Source organism: Pseudopodoces humilis, chromosome 2 (genome assembly GCF_049639895.1).
Source record: "Pseudopodoces humilis isolate 2021_Gansu_Grassland_sample_001 chromosome 2, ASM4963989v1, whole genome shotgun sequence".
Classification (NCBI taxonomy): Eukaryota; Metazoa; Chordata; class Aves; order Passeriformes; family Paridae; genus Pseudopodoces; species Pseudopodoces humilis.
This window is the reverse complement of record NC_142201.1, coordinates 18,209,293-18,228,166: the sequence shown is the minus strand read 5'-3', so window position 1 is coordinate 18,228,166 and position 18,874 is coordinate 18,209,293. Positions and strand designations below refer to the sequence as shown.

The 18,874-nt window shown below is 38.1% G+C and overlaps 1 protein-coding gene across 4 annotated transcripts in view; it reads left to right on the top strand.

Moving 5' to 3' along the window:
• Positions 1-18,874, top strand: part of FRMPD4 (FERM and PDZ domain containing 4) — a 370,395-nt gene that overhangs the window by 296,731 nt on the left and 54,790 nt on the right. For all 4 annotated transcript variants that reach the window (XM_088051869.1, XM_088051870.1, XM_088051868.1 and 1 more), the window contains 2 exons: positions 8,000-8,160; positions 10,237-10,339. In XM_088051869.1, the coding sequence (XP_087907995.1) occupies positions 8,000-8,160; positions 10,237-10,339 (264 nt within the window). The remainder of the gene's footprint in view (positions 1-7,999; positions 8,161-10,236; positions 10,340-18,874) is intronic.

The following is an 18,874-nucleotide window of genomic DNA, read 5'->3' as shown; positions in this document are numbered from 1 at the left end:
TACCAGTGACTTTGTAACATCATAAATCTTTCCCAGGAGAAGGCAAGAACCAATTGGTCAAACCAGCCAATGTTAGCCATTTGCCATTTCTGCTATCTGGCTATCTAACATTTTGGATTACCCTGTGTCTGCACAGCTCCAGCCCAGGGCTTTCCCTGGAATTTCTTGTGGGAGGCAGTGCATCCATAGTTTCATCCATGCAGTCTTGTACATAGGAGTATTTTGTGAGCTTCCTTTGGCTATGAAAACCTGCTCAAGAACGGGGCCCTGAATCTCTGTTCACTTACAGGCTTTGAAACCAAGAGTATTTCTGCGGAACCTGGTGTCACCCAGGTGAGAAAAGTTTGCTGGGACAGAAACTGAGTGTAGAAATGCCATTCAGCATTGTGTGGGAGCATAATTGTGTGTTAGGGGGGTGGGCTGTCCATGTGCACCATGTGCTGCACGTGCATGGCTGCAGTTCAGACTTACTCATCATTGGCACACCCATGCTGGCTGTACATTCTGGGCGGTGAGTCAGACAGAGGCTGGCATCACGCTCAGCTTCCAGGCGAGGTAATTCTAGCATTCAGGTGGTCCTTTCTCCACCAATTTTCACTGACATGTTTCTGTGCAATTTCTGCTATTTGGCTTGTGCCTCTAAGTCCTGTCCCAATACAAAAGGAGGGAAGTCAAATGTTTGTCGTGAGCAGAGCTTTTAAAATGTTTGTGGCTATCCTGAGAGAAGAATAATTTTAAAAGAGAATTTCTCTAGCAATCTGTAGATATAATACTCAAAGCAAACAACTGCTAGTTGGCAGTTGGGGTTGAGGCTTATTTCCATGTCTTTGTGGAATTCAACTATTGAAGTGGTTTTTTTTCTTCTCCATATATAGTATTCATATATAAAATAAGGCAGAATGCAGAAGCATTCACATTTTACACGTGTAATAATATGAGTCCTAATTGTCATTATGAATTACATTTTCAGTGTGTTTTCCCCAGTGCCTGAATAAAGTTGAGCATAAATCTTTTTAGCCCTCTAAATTTGTATTCATGTCAGTTTTATTCAGCGTAATTTTGGTTCACTTTGCCTTGCTTTAGATTGCAGATCATGCCCAACAGTGGAAGACTGGATTTTGAAATTTTTTTACATGTCAGATTTCCCTTATCCATTTTTATCAAAAAAGCTGTCACCAGCTTCTTCTGAAACCAGCAAACCTTTTTCTTTCTAATTACATTTTTACCATATGTTCACCCAGATGGCATATGCCAAACATTTTCTAGGGTGTTATAAAATGACCTGACTTTGGAGGATTTAACTGTTGAAAAAGCTTAAAAAAAAAAAAAGAGAAGCATAGACTGGGGCAAAAAAAAGTAGTCCTAGAAAGAAAGAAAGAAAAAAGTCTGATAAATATCCCCAGTTGCATTTTGTGGCTGTGATACTGAATTCTCAGTATATACACCTGCACAAAAACAGTGAAAATGTAGAGAATGTTTTCTTGAAGTGTTAAAAATTGACTCCTTTTTCAAACAGTGAAAATAAAATTTTTGTCTGTTGAATATGTCTAAAAAAATTCTTGAGCTTCGAGCGGCTCTAGTTTCCTGCAAAATGGAGCAAAAAAGAATTTGTCAAGGCACCAGATTCTCTGTAGGAGCAGTAGTTTTACTGAGCAATGTAATAACTACTTGTGCAGATTTTTCTTGAAATACCACTTTCAAGTAAAAGCCAGTTGATGCATGATTTTGATACTTGTGTCCTACTTCTTAATAATTCTTGGGGGATTTCTTAGAGAAAATAAATTAACTTGGGATATACTGAGAGGTTCCAGGAAGGAAAGAAATTATTTTTCATATTTAGCTATTAGTTAAGCTAAATTAACAAAGATCAGTTTTTCATTTTCTGGAGGGTTTGCATGTTTCTTTGTCTCTGTGAGAGTTCTCTTTTAACTGCCATTGTTGTTTTGGTAGTCTTTCCAGATTATCAAGCAGGGAAATATAGAACACCCTCATGTTGTTATAAGTTTCTATAAAACTGCCTCAAGTCTCAAGCCATTTTACTTATACTAATTCCTGAAGAATAGTGATTGAATGGGAATTAAAGTTACTTCCTTGTGTTACTACAGTAGCTTCTCCCACTCTCAGAAAATTTTGAGTGCAGAGCCTAAACAGACTCTGAACAGAGTATGAAGAGGTTTTGGGGCAGGATGGGCAGAGACTCATGGCAGGGACTCAAATGGAGGATTGTAAATGAAGGTTTGTTTAGTGTCCTTGCACAGATCTTGTTGAAAATCACAACTGCAATCAACAAAGCAGATCCTCCACCTCCTCCAAATTAATGTGACAGGATTTTAGCAGTTCTCAACAATTTTAAGTGGTTTTGTTATTTCTGAATTAAACCTTTGGTAAAAAGTCTTTATTTCCCTCCTCCTTGCCCACTTCCACTCATCAGTCTGTGAGTGGTTTGACATTTCCACAGATTCTTCTCTGTCATTGACTAAGTTTACACCTGCTGTGTCTCAAGTGAAAAGAGTCTATTTTGCAGGTAAATCAATCTGTATAGCAGAGATACTGTACTGTTTGAAAGGTAAGGATTAAACACCCCAAAATTGCAAGCTTGTGTTACCTTGTGAAGTAATTGAAACAAACTGTAATGGGGGAATATAAAATGAGACACCCAAAAGCAGCATGTCTCCACCCTGTCAAAGTATGATGCAACAACCAATTGATTATGGTTGTTTTAGAGTTTGTGGGTGTGCAGCTGTATTCAACTCAGTTTGGGGTACCAGTTTTTCTGCTTTCTTTCTGGAAGTCTTTGCAAAAAGGAGCTAAAGTTTTTCAGGTGCCTTTGTTACTTATTTCTAAAATAATGTTTATTATAACCAGGATCACAGGGTTCATGCCATAGTTTTCAGTTTCTTAGAAGAGTTAGAGCTCTAAGCATTTTGCTGTCAAAATGCAAATTCCATATTTTGTCAAAAAACCTTGACATGTGAATGACATGTCAAAATGCAAAGGCTAAAAAAGCATTTTATTCAGATACTTTGCTTTTAATTACTAGTTAGCATTATTAAATCTCGACTGCAGTCTTTGTTTACATATTCTTTAGGTTATTCAGCTGCAAATTTAAATAAGGACAATGCTAGGAAGGTTTCCATGGAAAATATGACCAAGTTAATGATTTTGAAGCTAATTATGTGAAGATTCAAAGTGTCAGACTTAAACCATACCTCTGACTAAGCCAAGCATTAATTTGGCACATGTAAAATTATGCACATGTAAAGTTAGACTCCTCATAATGGGGAGGGGCTTCTGAATTGTATTTGCAGGTACTAGCTGCTGTGATGCAGCTGATCAGTGCTTCCCAGGGTGTTTTTCTTTCCTAATTTTCTTTCTCCTTTCTCACTGTAGGCCCTTTTGTGGGTAAGTGTGCACATGAATTTTATGCCACCCTGCAACATCTCTGCTCTGCTCTGAGTGTTGGTGCATGCACACTCAGATGCCTTCTATCTCATTTCCTGTTACCTTCTCTTTTGACTAGTGCAGTTGCCACAGAGAGTTCAAGAGAGTAAGTGCTTATGATTGCACTTCTGCTATGATTTTCCATAGCTGGTAGTTTATCTCTCAGAAGAGTCTGGTATATAAAATCCCTGCTCAAGAAATTCTCTAAGAATTACTCTCCTTCATATGGCAGCAGTCTCTCACTGCTGTCAACATGAGTGCATCGGAAAAGATGGCCTTTTGTAAAGCAAGGACTAAGCCTAGCTGTTGAAAATGAAGGGAAATAAGCACCTCTCTTTGAAAAGGCAATCTAAGGGCAGCTTGAGTTTGTGTACATGGAAAGAACAGTTCATATTTAAAATCTCAGGTTTTCCCTTGAGAAAAGTAAAGCTTTAGGTATGATGTAAGAACTGTATCTAAATGTATCTAAATACATTTTTATAGGGTGTTTGAAGCAAATAGCAAGTCTGTAGTGCTGCAGTTATTCTTCTAAGATCTTTCACAGTGTAAAGGATATTCCGAGTAGGGTTCCCCTAAGTGGCTTTTTTGAGTCCAAACTTATTAGATTCTGATTTAGAACTCTTAGCATAGTTATTCTGCAGAAGTCAATATTTTCCATAGCTGAGATGGAGATCAAATACCTCCAATTAACGCAAAATTCAAATTAGTCTTGAACTGTGGTACCTCAGCTGGCATCTCAATAATGAACTAACCACAGGAGGAAGCGGGTTTGTCAATGTTCCATCACAAAAAGCTTTGAGCATTCATCTCATCTCTTCTGGGATCATATTTATACATCTTGCTGCTCTCTTGAAATACACACCCAATGTACTGAATGGCACAAGAATATCCGATGTAGCAAGCTGTGGAAGTGTGAGCTGCAGAGTCTTTGTAGTTGATGTATTTCAAGGTGGATAACCTTAAAAATCAATAGTGTCTGCTGCACCACTCAGAATCATGATGGACTGCTCCTTGCTGATCCTCTTGCTTAGGCTTTGAATAACTGATGCTGTGCTGCTGCAGATCCTCAGCACCAACCAGCCAAGGCAAGCTCTGGAGCATCCAGTAGCAGGGCTGCTCTTTTAAGCAAATCTTTGTCTGCTCTTAGAATTTTTTAGGTGAAATGCAGCTGTTGGTTGGGGGTTTTGGGGGTTGTTTTGGGGTTTTTCCTTTTTAAAACAGGCTACACAAGTGCCAGAAGACAGAGTAAGTACAATGACAGGAAAGTCATCTTTAAAGGCTCGAGCAGTATTTTCACGTTGCCTGTAAATATGGCATTTTCTCTTTGGAGAGAGAAGATGCTTTCCATTTGGGCTTGTAGTGCCCCAGTTACAAAAATGGAAAGAGCTATTAGGAAAAAAATATTAAATAGATTATCTTAACTTTGTGGAAAGTTAGCTTTGTGGGGCTGTCATTTAAGAGAGGTGAAAAATGCAGGGTTTTGTCTCCTCTAGCAAAACAAAGTTTGCAGGTTGAAATAGATACTGTTTTAGATACCAGTGACACCTCAGAAATTGTCTCATTAGAAAGACAAAATATATGAATATCTAGAAGCACAAACCATAAACAGGAATTTATGGAGAAGAGCTGCCTGGGAGGTCTTGAAGATAGATTTCTTAAAGGGTCTGCATATAATTCTCTGGATTTTCTAAAAGTTCATTGGAAAAACAAAATAGAAAGTTATCTAAAATAAACTGACAAAAGCTGGAGGAACAGGAGGAGGAGGAAGAGAATGAAGTATCAGATGTGATGCTCTAGCTAGTAAAAAACAAGTACTTTCTCTACTGACCTCACCTTATGCATGTATTAAGAGAGCAGAGATATTCTCTTGCTCTCTTATTTTTGTAAGGAAGTAGCTTCTGCTGCCTCTGATCATATGCATAAAAAGACAGCATGTTACTCCTAGGCAGACTGAATCTAGTGAAAGGGATAGAAAGCTTCTTTGAAGAAAAGCCCTAGAAAAATCCAGTAACAGAAATAGACTTCCACTGAGAGTTTACTGAGATTTTGCTGCTCTTCTGTGTATCAGTAATGAAGCAGACCAACGAGAGAAAGTAAATTCATGTCGTGCCTAAGGTGTGTGTGTTGGGGAAAGATCAGAGAAGTTTTTGCATGCCACTGGTGTTGAAAACAGAGCTCTGAATGATACCTTTCTCCTTACGGACTGACAGTTTGGAGTTCTTCAGGGAGGTGTATTTGCAGATGGAAGAGGGACAGGAGGTGAGAGCAACAATGCTGGTTGCATGGTACATCCCTTAACTCTCATGTTATAATATGGTATATGTAAAATTATCAAAGATATGTGGAAATTACTTGACTCTCATATTATTATTTAATTATGATTCACCAACAGATGATACTGCCTAGTGCTGTAGGGGTATCTGCCTCTCTGATGTGCATTTCAGAGTTCTTAGGCTAGTTGTGACCTTTCTCAGAGCCTGTGCTCTCTCTGCAGGTGGGGTTGGGATTTGGCTCCCTCCATTTGTCTACTGCATTTATCTACCATGTGTTGGAGTCTGAGACAGAGTGTGTGCCGTTGTTTTTGATACTTAACTCTAAGATCCAGAAAAATACTGAATTTCATACAATATGAAATCATGAGCATGTTTTCATGGTGATACATGAAAACAACTGTTAAAGTTAGAAAAAGCTAAAAGTGTGAGTGTGTAGATTAGAGAGTTTTCTTAAGTCACTGGGTGAAAAAGTTAGTTTAGAGTTTAAGTTAGTTTAGAAAGCAGAAGACAAGATGGAGGATTTAAACTGTTGTTTCTTTTCCTTCTTTCTTCTTCATGGTCTTCTTCTAGAGATTTTTGAGTAATAGCAGGTGATTGGCTAGAAAATGCCGCAGTGCAGCACACAGGTATTGGGTCATTGGGTCATTAAGAAAAATAATATACATGTCTATTGTTAATTGGATAAGAATGAGTATAAAAGAACTGCGTGGTTCAGGGCCATTTTGGGCTTTCAAAGCCAAAGCGAGACACAAAGTGAGCCACAAGGCCATTCTGTACCATCAGAGCAAAATGAGCCAGATTGCGGTGAATTGAGCATGTGCAGAAAGTCTGGAGAGACCTGCCAAGTTTTGTGATAACATCCTGATAAACACGAAAAACAAGATTCTAACGAGCTTGGGAGTTTTCCTCAAACCCAGAGAACTGTGATTAGCGGGACTCCCCATGAGGGAGGATCCCAAAGGAGCTCAGCCCAAAGGGGACTGAGAAATCCAGGAGTGGAAAATAAGTACAGAAGAAGTGCAGCAGAATCAAGAAAGAGAAAAAAGAAACAAAAAAGAATTTTTTAGAAAAGTTACGCCATGAGCTAGAGTCAGTTCAGCACTTGCAGACTTACAGTCTCTTGAAAGTAAAAAAAAGAGTTAACTCTTTGTCAGGCAACTTAGAACAAATATTATCTGAGGTCTGTCAGGACTGCAATAAGTTGATACCATGAGCTGAAATCTGTCAGTACTGTGCTGACCAGATATTGCTTGTTGCTTGCAGTGGTATTTTGGTTTCCTGAAGCACCGGAGTTCACCATGATTTCATCAGTGGATGGTGTTTGGGGTTAGACACTGGAGTGGTCTGTTTGTCTGTCTGATTGGCACTGGGAATTGGTAGCTGTGAGTCAGTGGGGAATCCAGACATTGGGTGGAAAATGCAAAGTATTTTGCATCCAGTTTTGGTTCTTACTGTGTACAGGATCAGCCACTTTTCAGTGGTTATTAACATTAATTTAAAATCTTTATGCTTTTAAACTGTTTTCTATCTCATGGATATGTGATGCTGGATAGCTTTCATCCTTTCTATTTTCTGCTTGAAAACTCAAGATCTTTCCCTCCAGCCATGAGAATTTTTTCTTCTAGATACAATAAATAGGGTTTGTCATAACACTGTAGAAGAAAGTCAAGTATTTTAGTAATTCTACATAAATATATTTTTTTTATATCTTTTTTGTTTGTTTGTGCCCTGGAACATTTTGAAGTGATTTCAGATAGTTTATCCAAGTAGCAAATATAGAGCTGTTATGGGTGCCTGAGGAAGGGAGAGGATTCAGCTCAGAAAGCTGCTTAACATGTTAGATCCCCAAATTAAAATGTGTGTCTTCTTTTTAAAAAGGCTAACAGACTCTAATTGTTGTGTTTTATGTTATGAGTACGTGCCTACTATTATTATTCCCTTCCAAAAGTTGAAGGATGAAAAATTGAACCACAGATGACAAAGGCTTTATTGTCGGGTTACTTTTCTTTCATATATCGGTTGTGATTAAATGTGTGCTGTAAAAAAGAGGCTTCTTTAAAGCCTGATAATATTGATTACTATTTGAGACCTGCCAGCTGCATTATTAGTTAATGCATAAGAATATCTAATAGAAAATTATTAAGTTGATGTTTTAGTTCCTCTAGTGAGAATGTTTCAGATATTCATCTCATATCGTTGCACAAATTGTTTGGCTCAAGTAGATACCATAAAATCATGTTTTAATGATTTTTTTCCTTTTTCCATCTTTTATTTTTTTTTCACAGTCACATGACACAATCAGCCACATTTGAAGACCCTCGAATAGAGAGCTGCCAAATAACCCCTCCAGCCCCTCGGAAAGTGGAAATGAGGAGGGATCCTGTGCTAGGATTTGGGTTTGTGGCTGGTAGTGAAAAGCCAGTTGTTGTACGCTCAGTAACACCAGGTATGTTCTCCTCACCTGACCCCAGAAGAAAACTTTGATTTAGCCTACTAAGATGAAATACAGCTACAAGGTTGAGAACTGTTGAAATATTCAGGCAGGAAAAGTAATCACAAATACTAGATATGATTTTAAGCCTTGTCTTACCCAGTGGTTTTCCTTCCTCCCACTCATTTTTGAACATTACATAAATGTGTTGGCAAAAGGCCAGTTTGGAGTCATTGCTCTGAGCCATTACTATTGTTTGCCTGAAAAAAGTTAACCCATTTCATTCAAGGAAAGAAGGTCTTCTCCCTGGTATCTTTATATTGGTTTGCTGTCACCTTCATTACCATTGAATCAGCGTTTTCAAGAGGTATGCTGCGTTCTGAGATTAAAACTTGCATATTTTTCATTCTTACCATCACCTTCCCAAGGAAAGCTAGGTTTGTAAAAACAATATATCTTTCTGGAAAAGAGAATGCTATTGCTGGCTTTTTTTTCTTTAATGAATGCATCTGTATAACTATATGGTTAAAAGCCAGGTCAAAAGATATCCGTAAACATCTTTCCTGCTGTGAAAATTAGTGAGGTTTGTGATCTTTTTGAAGTCCTGAGAGACCAGACCTGGGATGATCCATCTCCCAAATAGCAGGCTCCTGCTCTCTATGCTTAAAAGTTCAGTTGTTATGTAAAATTGCAGCCAAGGGCAGGGATTTGACTTTGCTCTTGTTCAGTATGTTCAGAACCCCCACAGAGAGCAGAAGAGAGGCAAAATTGACTTTGTGAAGTTCTGATGTCATTTACCCACATGTGTGTATTGATTACATTTGTATTGCTTTCACATGAAGTGAGCAGCGTAACTAATATTTGAACCAAATCCAGACAGCTCATTTCTCTCAGCTTGGCTTTATTAATTTAGTTCTATGTTAAAATTTTGAAAATGTATCTACTATGTTCTGTTCCAAGTGAATAGGAGGAAATATGAGCTCAGGACAACATTCTCCTACATGGATTTGTATCCATTTATGAGGGATATGTAAGTGGAGTAAAATTTTCAAAGCAAATAGTGGAAAGGATCAACATTAGCTTAGTTGTTGAATTAATTGGTTTTGATGCTGAAACAGTTTCTTTTAAGACTTTATCTTCATAGTTGTAATATTATTCATTTTTTTATGTATCATCATTGCAGTGTGTAAATGCAAAGACTAGAGAGGATATATCTTTACACTAGGAACTCTGATGTCACATCATCTTCCGGGCATCTAATTGTGCTGAGAAAGTAAAATACAATGCACTCAATGTGCATTTCAGCAGTGCCAGAATCCAAACCACATGGGCATATACATGACTGATTGTCTATTCAGACTAATGCTAAATATTCATTTCTAACTGAAAGTGGGAATGCTTTTGGATGTACCCGTGTTCATTGAGTGGTAGGAATCCAACAGAAAAGAGATTCAAGCAGCTGGAGGTGTAAAAACTTACTGTCTCCAATTGAAGAAAACAGGTTTGTTTTGCTTAGAAGAGAAAAGTCATAGGAGACACCTGGGAATGACATTAAAATATATAAGTGATGTTTCATTGGAAAAGAATAAGATGTTTCTTTGCCTGGGACAGGAAACCATATGCTGCAACCGGGAAAATCTGGTATATTTACCATGGAAAAAGACCTCCTGATCTTAAGAGTAGGTAAACAGAATAATTTGTTCACAGGAAAAGAAATCCTCCTCAGAGTGGTCTTACAAAATATCAGACAAACACTGATCAGGGTGATTAAAATATGGTTGATCGCACCTTAAAGGGTACATTAGTCCACAGCTTATGGGTCCTTTTGGCCCTTCAGAAAACTGAACCCCTGGTTTAGGTGGTTAGATACAGGTTTAGAACTTGAGGAACTTCAGTAGAAGCTCCTGAACTGCTAGCTTTCAATATTTTCCTGGTGAGGGAGTACTGCTAACGTCAGAAATAGTGTTAGTGTAAAAATGTCATTAGCTGAAGAAAAAACACACTTGCAGTATGTGAACGACAGCGTGTCTGTGTGTTTACAATGGCCTGCTAACCTATGCTCTCTTTTTTTTTCTCTTCATTTGTCTGCAGGCGGCCCCTCTGAAGGAAAGCTAATACCAGGGGATCAGATCATAATGATTAATGATGAGCCAGTCAGCACTGCTCCAAGGGAGAGAGTCATCGACCTTGTCAGGTACTTGATGTCCTGTCACTTAAACTACGAACCCAGTGACTTACTGCCTTGTGCAGTCGTTCAGTAGTACAGCAAGTCTTGCTTTCCATGGCTGAGACAAGAGAAAATAATGTTGCTTTAGTTATAATGAAGAATGATGTATTATTTTAGTATTGAAATGAAGTGTCCTCTTAAAATATCATCTTGGTAGCTGAAAAAGTATAAAAACATCCAGAAGTAGCTCCAAAGTACTTGGGTATCAAAAGAGGAATAGTATTCTCCTGGTATTTATTTTTGGTATGGATTGTTGAAAAGATGATTCCTGGAGCATGGAAGTTCCACTCACTGTTGCATTGCTGTTCATTTTTCACATGAAGAAAGTTAAGTTTGTCTTATGTGAAGAATAATGAAAACTTGGTAGGGTGGTTTTTGAGAATGAATGAATGCATGTAAATATGTAGAGAAGCTCAAAAAGTGTTTAGGTAGAATGCAGGTAGGTGAGTTTGTGTGAAAGAGGCAGGCAGGAAAGAGAAGAAAGAAGAAAACTAGACAAAAAAGGTGTCTGTGGATAGTACAGGAAAGGAGAAATGTCAGTATTTATAACATAAATGTAGATTGTAAATGGGATGTAGACAGAAAGGAATAACAGTGACTGACAAATACTAAGGATGTAGAAAAAGATGTATTGCAATTTATTTAATAAACTTTGCTTTTGGAGTAACAAGAAATGTTACATATGCATTGCACAGAAAAATGGCAAGTAACTAAATAAATAAACTTAAAAATTAGTCATTTAAATTCCAGTAGCTTGATTGCTGTACACCAGATTTGTTTCTGTATTCTCCTTACCATCAGTGTAAACTCTGAATCGGTGAGTCTTATTGATTCCTGAGAGATGCTCAGGTTTTAATTGTACAGGTACCTCTCCTCAAAACTTACAGCTATCAGTGTTTTCAGTGTTACCCATGTAATTTTGAAAAGTCACATTTGTTTACAAAAATTTGGGCAGGAAGTGCCACAGCAGTTTCCTCCTGTAAATGGGTGTTCATTTGCTGGAGATTAGAAGAAAACTTCCAAAGATGATGCAGAAATGGTATGAAAACACCAGCAATGCTGATGGCCTTCATCTGTGTTAGGTGGGATTAAACAAAATAAATTTTCAGACTTTTTTCAAAAGAAGTGTTAACCTGCAAGTCAACTAATAAACAAAACTTGCTAAGAGCTTCTTGTGATGAGCAGACTCCATAAACTGAAAGAACTGTCTTGCTTCTAATAAAGTTCTGTGTTGTGCTCTGTGTTGACCACTGGTATAAACCTCAAAAATTGGTCTTATGCTCATTTTTGATGTCTTTGTTTCTCAATAAAGCAATAATATTGTCTTCTTCATTCTTTCCCTGATTCTTTGACATTAAGCAAAGTTAGGTTCTCTATCTCATTTTCTGCTTCTAGCAATATGTAGTAATAACAGCAAGGAAAATAGACTGATTAGACCTGAGACAGACTGAATTTATTTTATAGTTGATGCTCTGTCTGCCTTCAAATGAGAAACTCATTAAGAATGTCACCCTTCCCAATTACATTGACTACATAGGTAGTGTCAAATTAAGCACTGTTTCGTTTCAGGGAAAGCTTTAGGTGATGTTTTTCTTACACTGTAATTCTACCTCTGCTCTCAAAATCTGTCTGCTGTTGGGATTTTGACAGAGACTCATTCTTTGATGAAATTTGAAGTGAAATATATTGGGGTTGTATGTTACAGCATTTGAAAATAAGAGCTTTCTTTTCATGCCAGTGGGGATGCCTGGAATGATTAGACACTGTCAATTGCAGTCCTGACACCACAGCAGAAGCAATTCTTTACACCAATGAAATAGTGAACCTCTTCTGTATAATTGAAGATTTTCATATTAGATAAATCTGCAACTTTTGAATGTATCTTCATTATTCAGTGTGCGAGGGAGAAGTTTTGAAATCTTGTTTTCCTGCAGGTATCAGCATCTCAGTGGTCAGCAGTGAGGGTGTTTTAAATGCATAGGTTATACAGTGGGCATAATCACAAAATCATGGAAGAACTGAGAGATTTCTGAAGGTCATCCATTCTAACCTCTTGCTCTAGTCCAAGTGTCAAAGTTAGACATGGCTGCTCAGCACTTGCCAAATCAAGTCTTTAATATCTCCAATTATGGTGATTTCATAACCACACTGGGTAAGTGTTTCAGTTCTTAACCAGTGGCCTTTCAGAAAGACATGAGCCAACTTCTTTATCAGCCTTAGATGCATCCCATCTAGGCCCATGGACTTGTGAGTGTCACTCTTACCTAAGCAGCTCCTAATTCAGCCTTTTTCTGCCTCTGTTCCCTAAAGTCTGTCACTGAGTTCAGGGACCAGGGTGGCAGATCTTGCCACTAAAAGCCAAAGCCAAGAAAGCATCGAGCATCTGAGCTTGTTCAATATCCTTCATCAGGTTACCCGCTCAATTTAGCAGTAAATTTGTATTTCCCGTGGCTTTCACTGCTATTGTAATTGTAGAGACCTTGTTATTCTTCATCCATCCTGGCTAAGTTTCAATGCAAACTGAGCTTTGCAAACCCCGTATCTGCCTGACCAGGTACAGCTTCTCTGTTTCTCCTGGGTAACCTTCTCCATTTCCATCTCTGATCTCTTTCCATTTTGCACTGGGTCTTGTTCAGGCTTTCCCTGTGGAGAAAGCCCTGTGGTGTCCTGGTTTGCCTGCCTGCTTCCCTGCAGACTGGAATAGACCATTCTGGCACCTGGAGGAGGCTCTCTGTGAAGATCACCCAGCTCACCTGGGCTCTGGCCTTTCAGAGCTGTGTCCCAAAAGACCCTGCTTGCCAGTGCCCTGAACAAGCCGCAGTCTGAGTTTGGACTGGGTTCTTCTTCCTCTTTTTCTTAATCTGGAAGGATCTTAATCTGTACTATCTTGTGGTCACTGCAGCACATTAATGAGAAATTGATATCCCAACACTATTTTATTCTGTGATTACATGGTTTCTTGCTGATTAGGTATAACAAGGTATATTTTTCATTCATGTGAAATTCAGTGGCTATTTTTATGCAGCTTTCCCTCAAAGCTTTTTGTAAAGTCAACAAATAATTTGTCATTATAATTGCAGAGAGTGAGGAAAAAATTAATCTACTTTCAAAATACTGATATAAAGATCATGTGAAATAGAAAAAATCCAAATCACATAAGAAAAGAAAAAGGCAGATTTCACAACCCGGTGAAACCAAACTTCACCAGGAATAGGAAAGCCCAAAACTTCCAAACAAAATATTAGATGTTAAGTCGATGTTGAATATTAAACCGAGTTTTTAATGAAACACAATATTTAATTGTTTTCCAAGAAAACATTGTCAGAACTTTACTAATTTAACTTATGAAAATAATTATGCGATTGAAGGAAAAGAAAATGGAAAAGGCAATTTCTGCTTTAAAAAAAAAAGTCTATTAATTTAAAAAAAAACTTCAAAATGTCCACCAAAAAGGGCAACTGAAAAGTGTCAAATATTTTTCTGTTAGGAAAAAGCATATCCCTCATCAATAAATTAGCTTTATTCCTAAATTTCCCACAAAATCAATCAGAGTCATTTTCTTTAGATAATTTTTTTTTCTTACACCCTTTTCCTATCAGCTCCAAATTCATTGTCTAACTGCTACTCTTACAGGAATTGAAATAGATAGACTGGTCTTTCAAGAAAGTCCATTTTGTACAATGGTTTTGCTACAGGAAAATGCAAGAAGTTATTGCCTTTTTATTGCATTGTAATATTTTAATTATGTGTGGGCTTTTTAAACATTCATTACTGAAAATAATCTTTCTTGAGTAGAAAACTGTTGTACCCACTTCTGCTGACTCCTGTGGGTACTGAGAAGGAACCTGGTGAGAGATTTTGATTTGTTTTTTAAGAACTGAGGGACACTTGTATCCTAGGAAGTCTCAGGTCTGGAGATTATCAGGCATATTCATTATAAATATCCGCTGTAGGTCGTTCTGATCCATTGAATTCTTTTGGCTCTGCTTTACTGGCAACATTTAATTAGTGTTCAAGTTGTCCTTTGAAAGCCAGAGTTGCAGAAATATGAATCCAGTATGGTTTGCAGACAAAATCCATTTGGACTCATTATTTCTGGGTGCTGTTCAATGGTTTTTGCACCATATTATGTTCTCTTGAGCTATTTCCAGCACAAACTCAGGATTCATGTTTGTGGTTTTCCTTACAAAGAGAGGTCAGTTTTATGAATGTCACTTGTGGCTGTGGTCAAGATGAATTCCATTCAAGACAGACAGTTACAGAACTTCAAAAAAGAGAAAGAAACAAGATCACTTTTCTAAATGTAAGCTTCGAGTCGAGGCAAGTAGCAAGTGAACAGAATACAAAGGATGTATTTGAAGTGCAGTCAGATCAAAATTTATCAGGAGCTATTTATGCTGGTTTTATTTTGCTCCTGATACAGATTCTGTGAGTTAAAGCTTTTCACACATACTTAACAGTAAGTACTTTGAGACAACATTAAAGTCATGGTGCAGTGAAGCAATTTTTTCCTTATATGAAGGTGAGCAACAATGCAACACTGACCTATTAGAAGGTATGGTATCAGTTAATTGATTGCTCGGAGGTGCATGTATCTCATTATCACTGGTTAATGTTACATTTCTATATTTTTAAGAATCAGCTTAACCGACCCTTTTTTTTGAAACAAAGAAAAAAATCTAACAAATAATGGATCTGAACTCATGTAAACTGTCTTTTTATTTAGCAAGGTATTTTATTGAAATTTTAAGTGAAACACAAGTGTACTGCTTACTCCATAAACCAAACAGTGAGTATAGCATGGTAGTGGTAATTTATTCACACTTTAATTAAAATAGTTATCCAAGCAGCCATCCAGGAGAAACTGGCATCTGAAGAGGGTGATCCATCTGAGATACTTGTTTTGGAAAAACTACCCTGGTGCAGAAAGCTTTATTATATATTGACTAAAGAAGAAGAACAGAAAAGAATTTTAGAGTAGAAGCCTGACTTCTAGGTTGCTAAATTAGGCTAGAATGGTCCATTCCTTGAAACTCTAACAGCAGTAAATCTGTATTTGATATCCTGTGGAATTCCACTAAAAGATTTAAATTGCAAAGGGAGAAATTAAAAAGGTAAAATTCATTAAGGGCTTTTATTTGTTGGCTCTATTTTGTATTTAAGAGAAATTACTCAAAAGCCTCTCTGAAATAACTATTTCTTTGGCGAGTTAATGTCACAGCAAGTTTTTATCAAGAGGATCTAGAGGATTCTTTCAATTCCTCAGTAGAATTTATGGTTTAATTGTGTATTGCCATAAGACTGGAGAGAAGGAACCTTCCAGGATTTTAGGCTGCATGTTGCATTTAAGTGCTAACATGAATTTAATCAATGCTGACCATCCTTACCAACATTGTGAAATGGATGAGGATTCTGTCGCTCCCATTTGACTCTGTGTATGTCAGGGAACCACTTTTCCTACTCTGTATCCCCAGAGCTAAATGCAAGTGTAAAGGGCAGCTCAGTGACACAGTGCCTGTCATCATCTTCGTCTCACAGCAGCTGAAAATGCCACTTTTCAAATGTTTCTGGATCTAGTTTAGACAGTTTCTTATACTGGATAAAGGAATTTTGGTGGACTCACTATTAAAGATATTCTTTCTTCATCATCATCGTAGAGAAAAAAATAGCATATTAAAGCTATTATCTATGATACTGCTTAGCAACCATGAACCTTGAAAACTGCTTTTTCTGAATAACCAGTCATGCAGATATTTTAATTTGAAGGTACTCCATTATACTCCCAGTTCAATATATAAATCTGGAGGCTGTACCCACTTTGTATCAGGCCCTGATTGATGAATTGCTAGTGTTCTAGGTTTTAAACACATAATGGTGAACAAAGGGACAAAATGTTGGACCAAGTGATCTGTAAGAATTTTACAAGTGCCATCAACGGAGATAAGCTTTCTGCCAGGGTGTTTAATTAACTACATGTGACCAGCTAGCCCATGCAAGGAGCTCAGAATCAGGATATTAGAAGTCAGTTCCTCTCTGTCTTGAGGGGTGTTGTTAGATATGTATCTTCTACCTTTTGAGGTGTTTCTGCAACGTAATACAGAGATAACAGCATCATACTTCATTTAGCTCTGAATCTGTGAGAATCTGAATCTGTAATTTTATATTACCGCATTTATCTTCTTTTCTTGGCTGTTGTGCTGCTTTTTCTTCTTGAGCTAATATATTGAATGCTAGTTCAGGTTTCCCCAGATTTTAATTACTAATCTGCAGTAAGATTTCAGAAATGCCTGACCACCTTTTAAAATGCCTGCAAGAGCTGAAAGCTGTATAGAGATATTACTTGTTATTGTTAAAATCAATTCTAACTGTGGATGTTGTTCTCTTTAAATCCATTTTATCTCTAAAAGCATGCAGTGTCATATCCTTGCGTATTCCTTGCAGATAGTTGACTGACATGGTTTAGAAAAGTTTGGCCTTCATAATTCAGATGTTCTGAATGCTGAGATCTTAATTTGTTTTGTAAACTTAATTTTCTTTTTGTGTTAACCATGCTGAATGGCCCCCAGAGTTAGCAAGTGTAGGCCCTTTTCTGAAATTTCAAGGCTTGATGTGTCATCTGTTTGAAATGTTGTGTCATCATCCCACTCTGTTCTCTAGAAAGAGGAGTCGGCCGCGATGAATTTCAGGTCAGCTGTTCCTTAACAAGTTGTTTTATGGAATGCAAGGGTATGAATGGAGATGGGGAACAGCTGTGCCCAAAACACAAGGAACTGTACTGATTGGTTCTTCAGATGTGAACCAGCAAATGTTGCTCTCATTAGCTTGTTCTGACAAGCTTATTGCTTCTCATCCAACTGAACAAAAATGTTGGCTTGTCCAAATGGAAGATTTGCTTTAAAGCCAGCTGCACTGATGTGAATGTTTCAGAGTAGCTGTTCCCATGTAAAGTCATTCAGATGAACACCCAGCTTTGAGCTTATTATGAATTAATGTTTCCATGTGATGAATTACCTTTATATTGCATTCTCTGCAGTAGATGTTTATCCTGCTTTGTGCTGTTTATGCAAGCCCCATGCATCAAAGGATTACATCTGGTTGGAATATGTAGCAAGAGGTACCTAAAAATCTTATGTCCTGTATTCAGAGTTGGGAGGGTTAGAGAATAGGTGTCAGACAGAAACTGCATGATTTCTCTTTCCCAACTGCATTTTATGTCTCTTTTGAAATTACACTTCCAAGTCCTCAAAGACAATGTTGGGCAATCCAGCCCTTTACACTGTGCTGTTTGTAGCTGAATGTTCTGTGGATGCCTTGAAGACATTACAACAGGACAGCTACACTTACACAGGTGTATTCACTCTGAAATTTAATCAGCAGAAAGTCGAAGCCAGGGAGAAACACAAGCCAGAGACAGTTTCAGGAGCTGTTTGGGAAGCACCAGTCTGTGCAGAACAGTCTCTGGGACTGGGGAAGCAGTATAGGCTGACAGGAGAGGACTGTGCCATGCACCTGGGGCTGCCAGCATGGAGTGGATGTGAAGTAGAAAGATGACAGAGATGCCTTCACCACTGCATGCACAGAACTCTGTCCTTCCAGAAGCGTCTGTCTGCCCTCACTGGGAATTTTACAATTCCCTTATCCTGCCAGTCAGTTGCTGACTTATCCAGCACATACACATCAGCTAATGAAGCTATTGTAATGGCTGTCATAGCCATTTCTGAGAAGATGTGGTGGTTGTGGGCCTGTGATGCTTTGGGAAGGCCTTCACCATGTGGCTTTTCCCAGTGGTGGCATCAGCATTCCCTTTTATCCTGAGCCAGTGCTGGCCAGATGAATCACAGAAATCAACTGTTGTTTATCTGCTGCCTAAATAGCTTCAGGAGGACAGAGAAGTAGTTCTTTAAAATACTGAAATGTAGCTTGCACTGTCACTAAAGCAGCTTGTAATTACTCTGAATTATACCAAAATGCTGTATTTTGATAGAAAGATGGCAAAGGTAATGTCAAGAGCTGAGAGGCAAACATGATATTTTTATGGTTTTGTAAGTTGACCCTTGGAGACTTCTGTCAGCTACAGGTACCTTGTATGAGGGAAAGGCATTTAAATTGCCTCCTTTTAAGGAATGCTGTTTTGAAGGTGGCAGTTTCACATGCACCAGTGTTCATAAGAGGTAAAAGGTAATTTGAACTGTTGAGAGAGAAGGGTGAAAAGACTGCAACCAATTTGCAGTGTCTTGTATATTTCCGTTCATTTGAAGTATCTTTAGTTTTCGGGTTTTTTTCCCCTGTCAAGGTGGAAGCAGCACTCTCTGGGGTGGGAAGGACATAAGGAGGGTGACTGTAAATGAGTAAAACCCTACTCAGAGAAAAATGTCATGGAGAGGTCTTGGTACTCCGTGGTCCATTGCTATAACAGTGTAATTCTAATGAGCTGCATAATGGGAAGCTGACTCAGGAGTCCCTGAAGATGACAAGATCTTTCTCTGGCTCTGTGGCATGCTG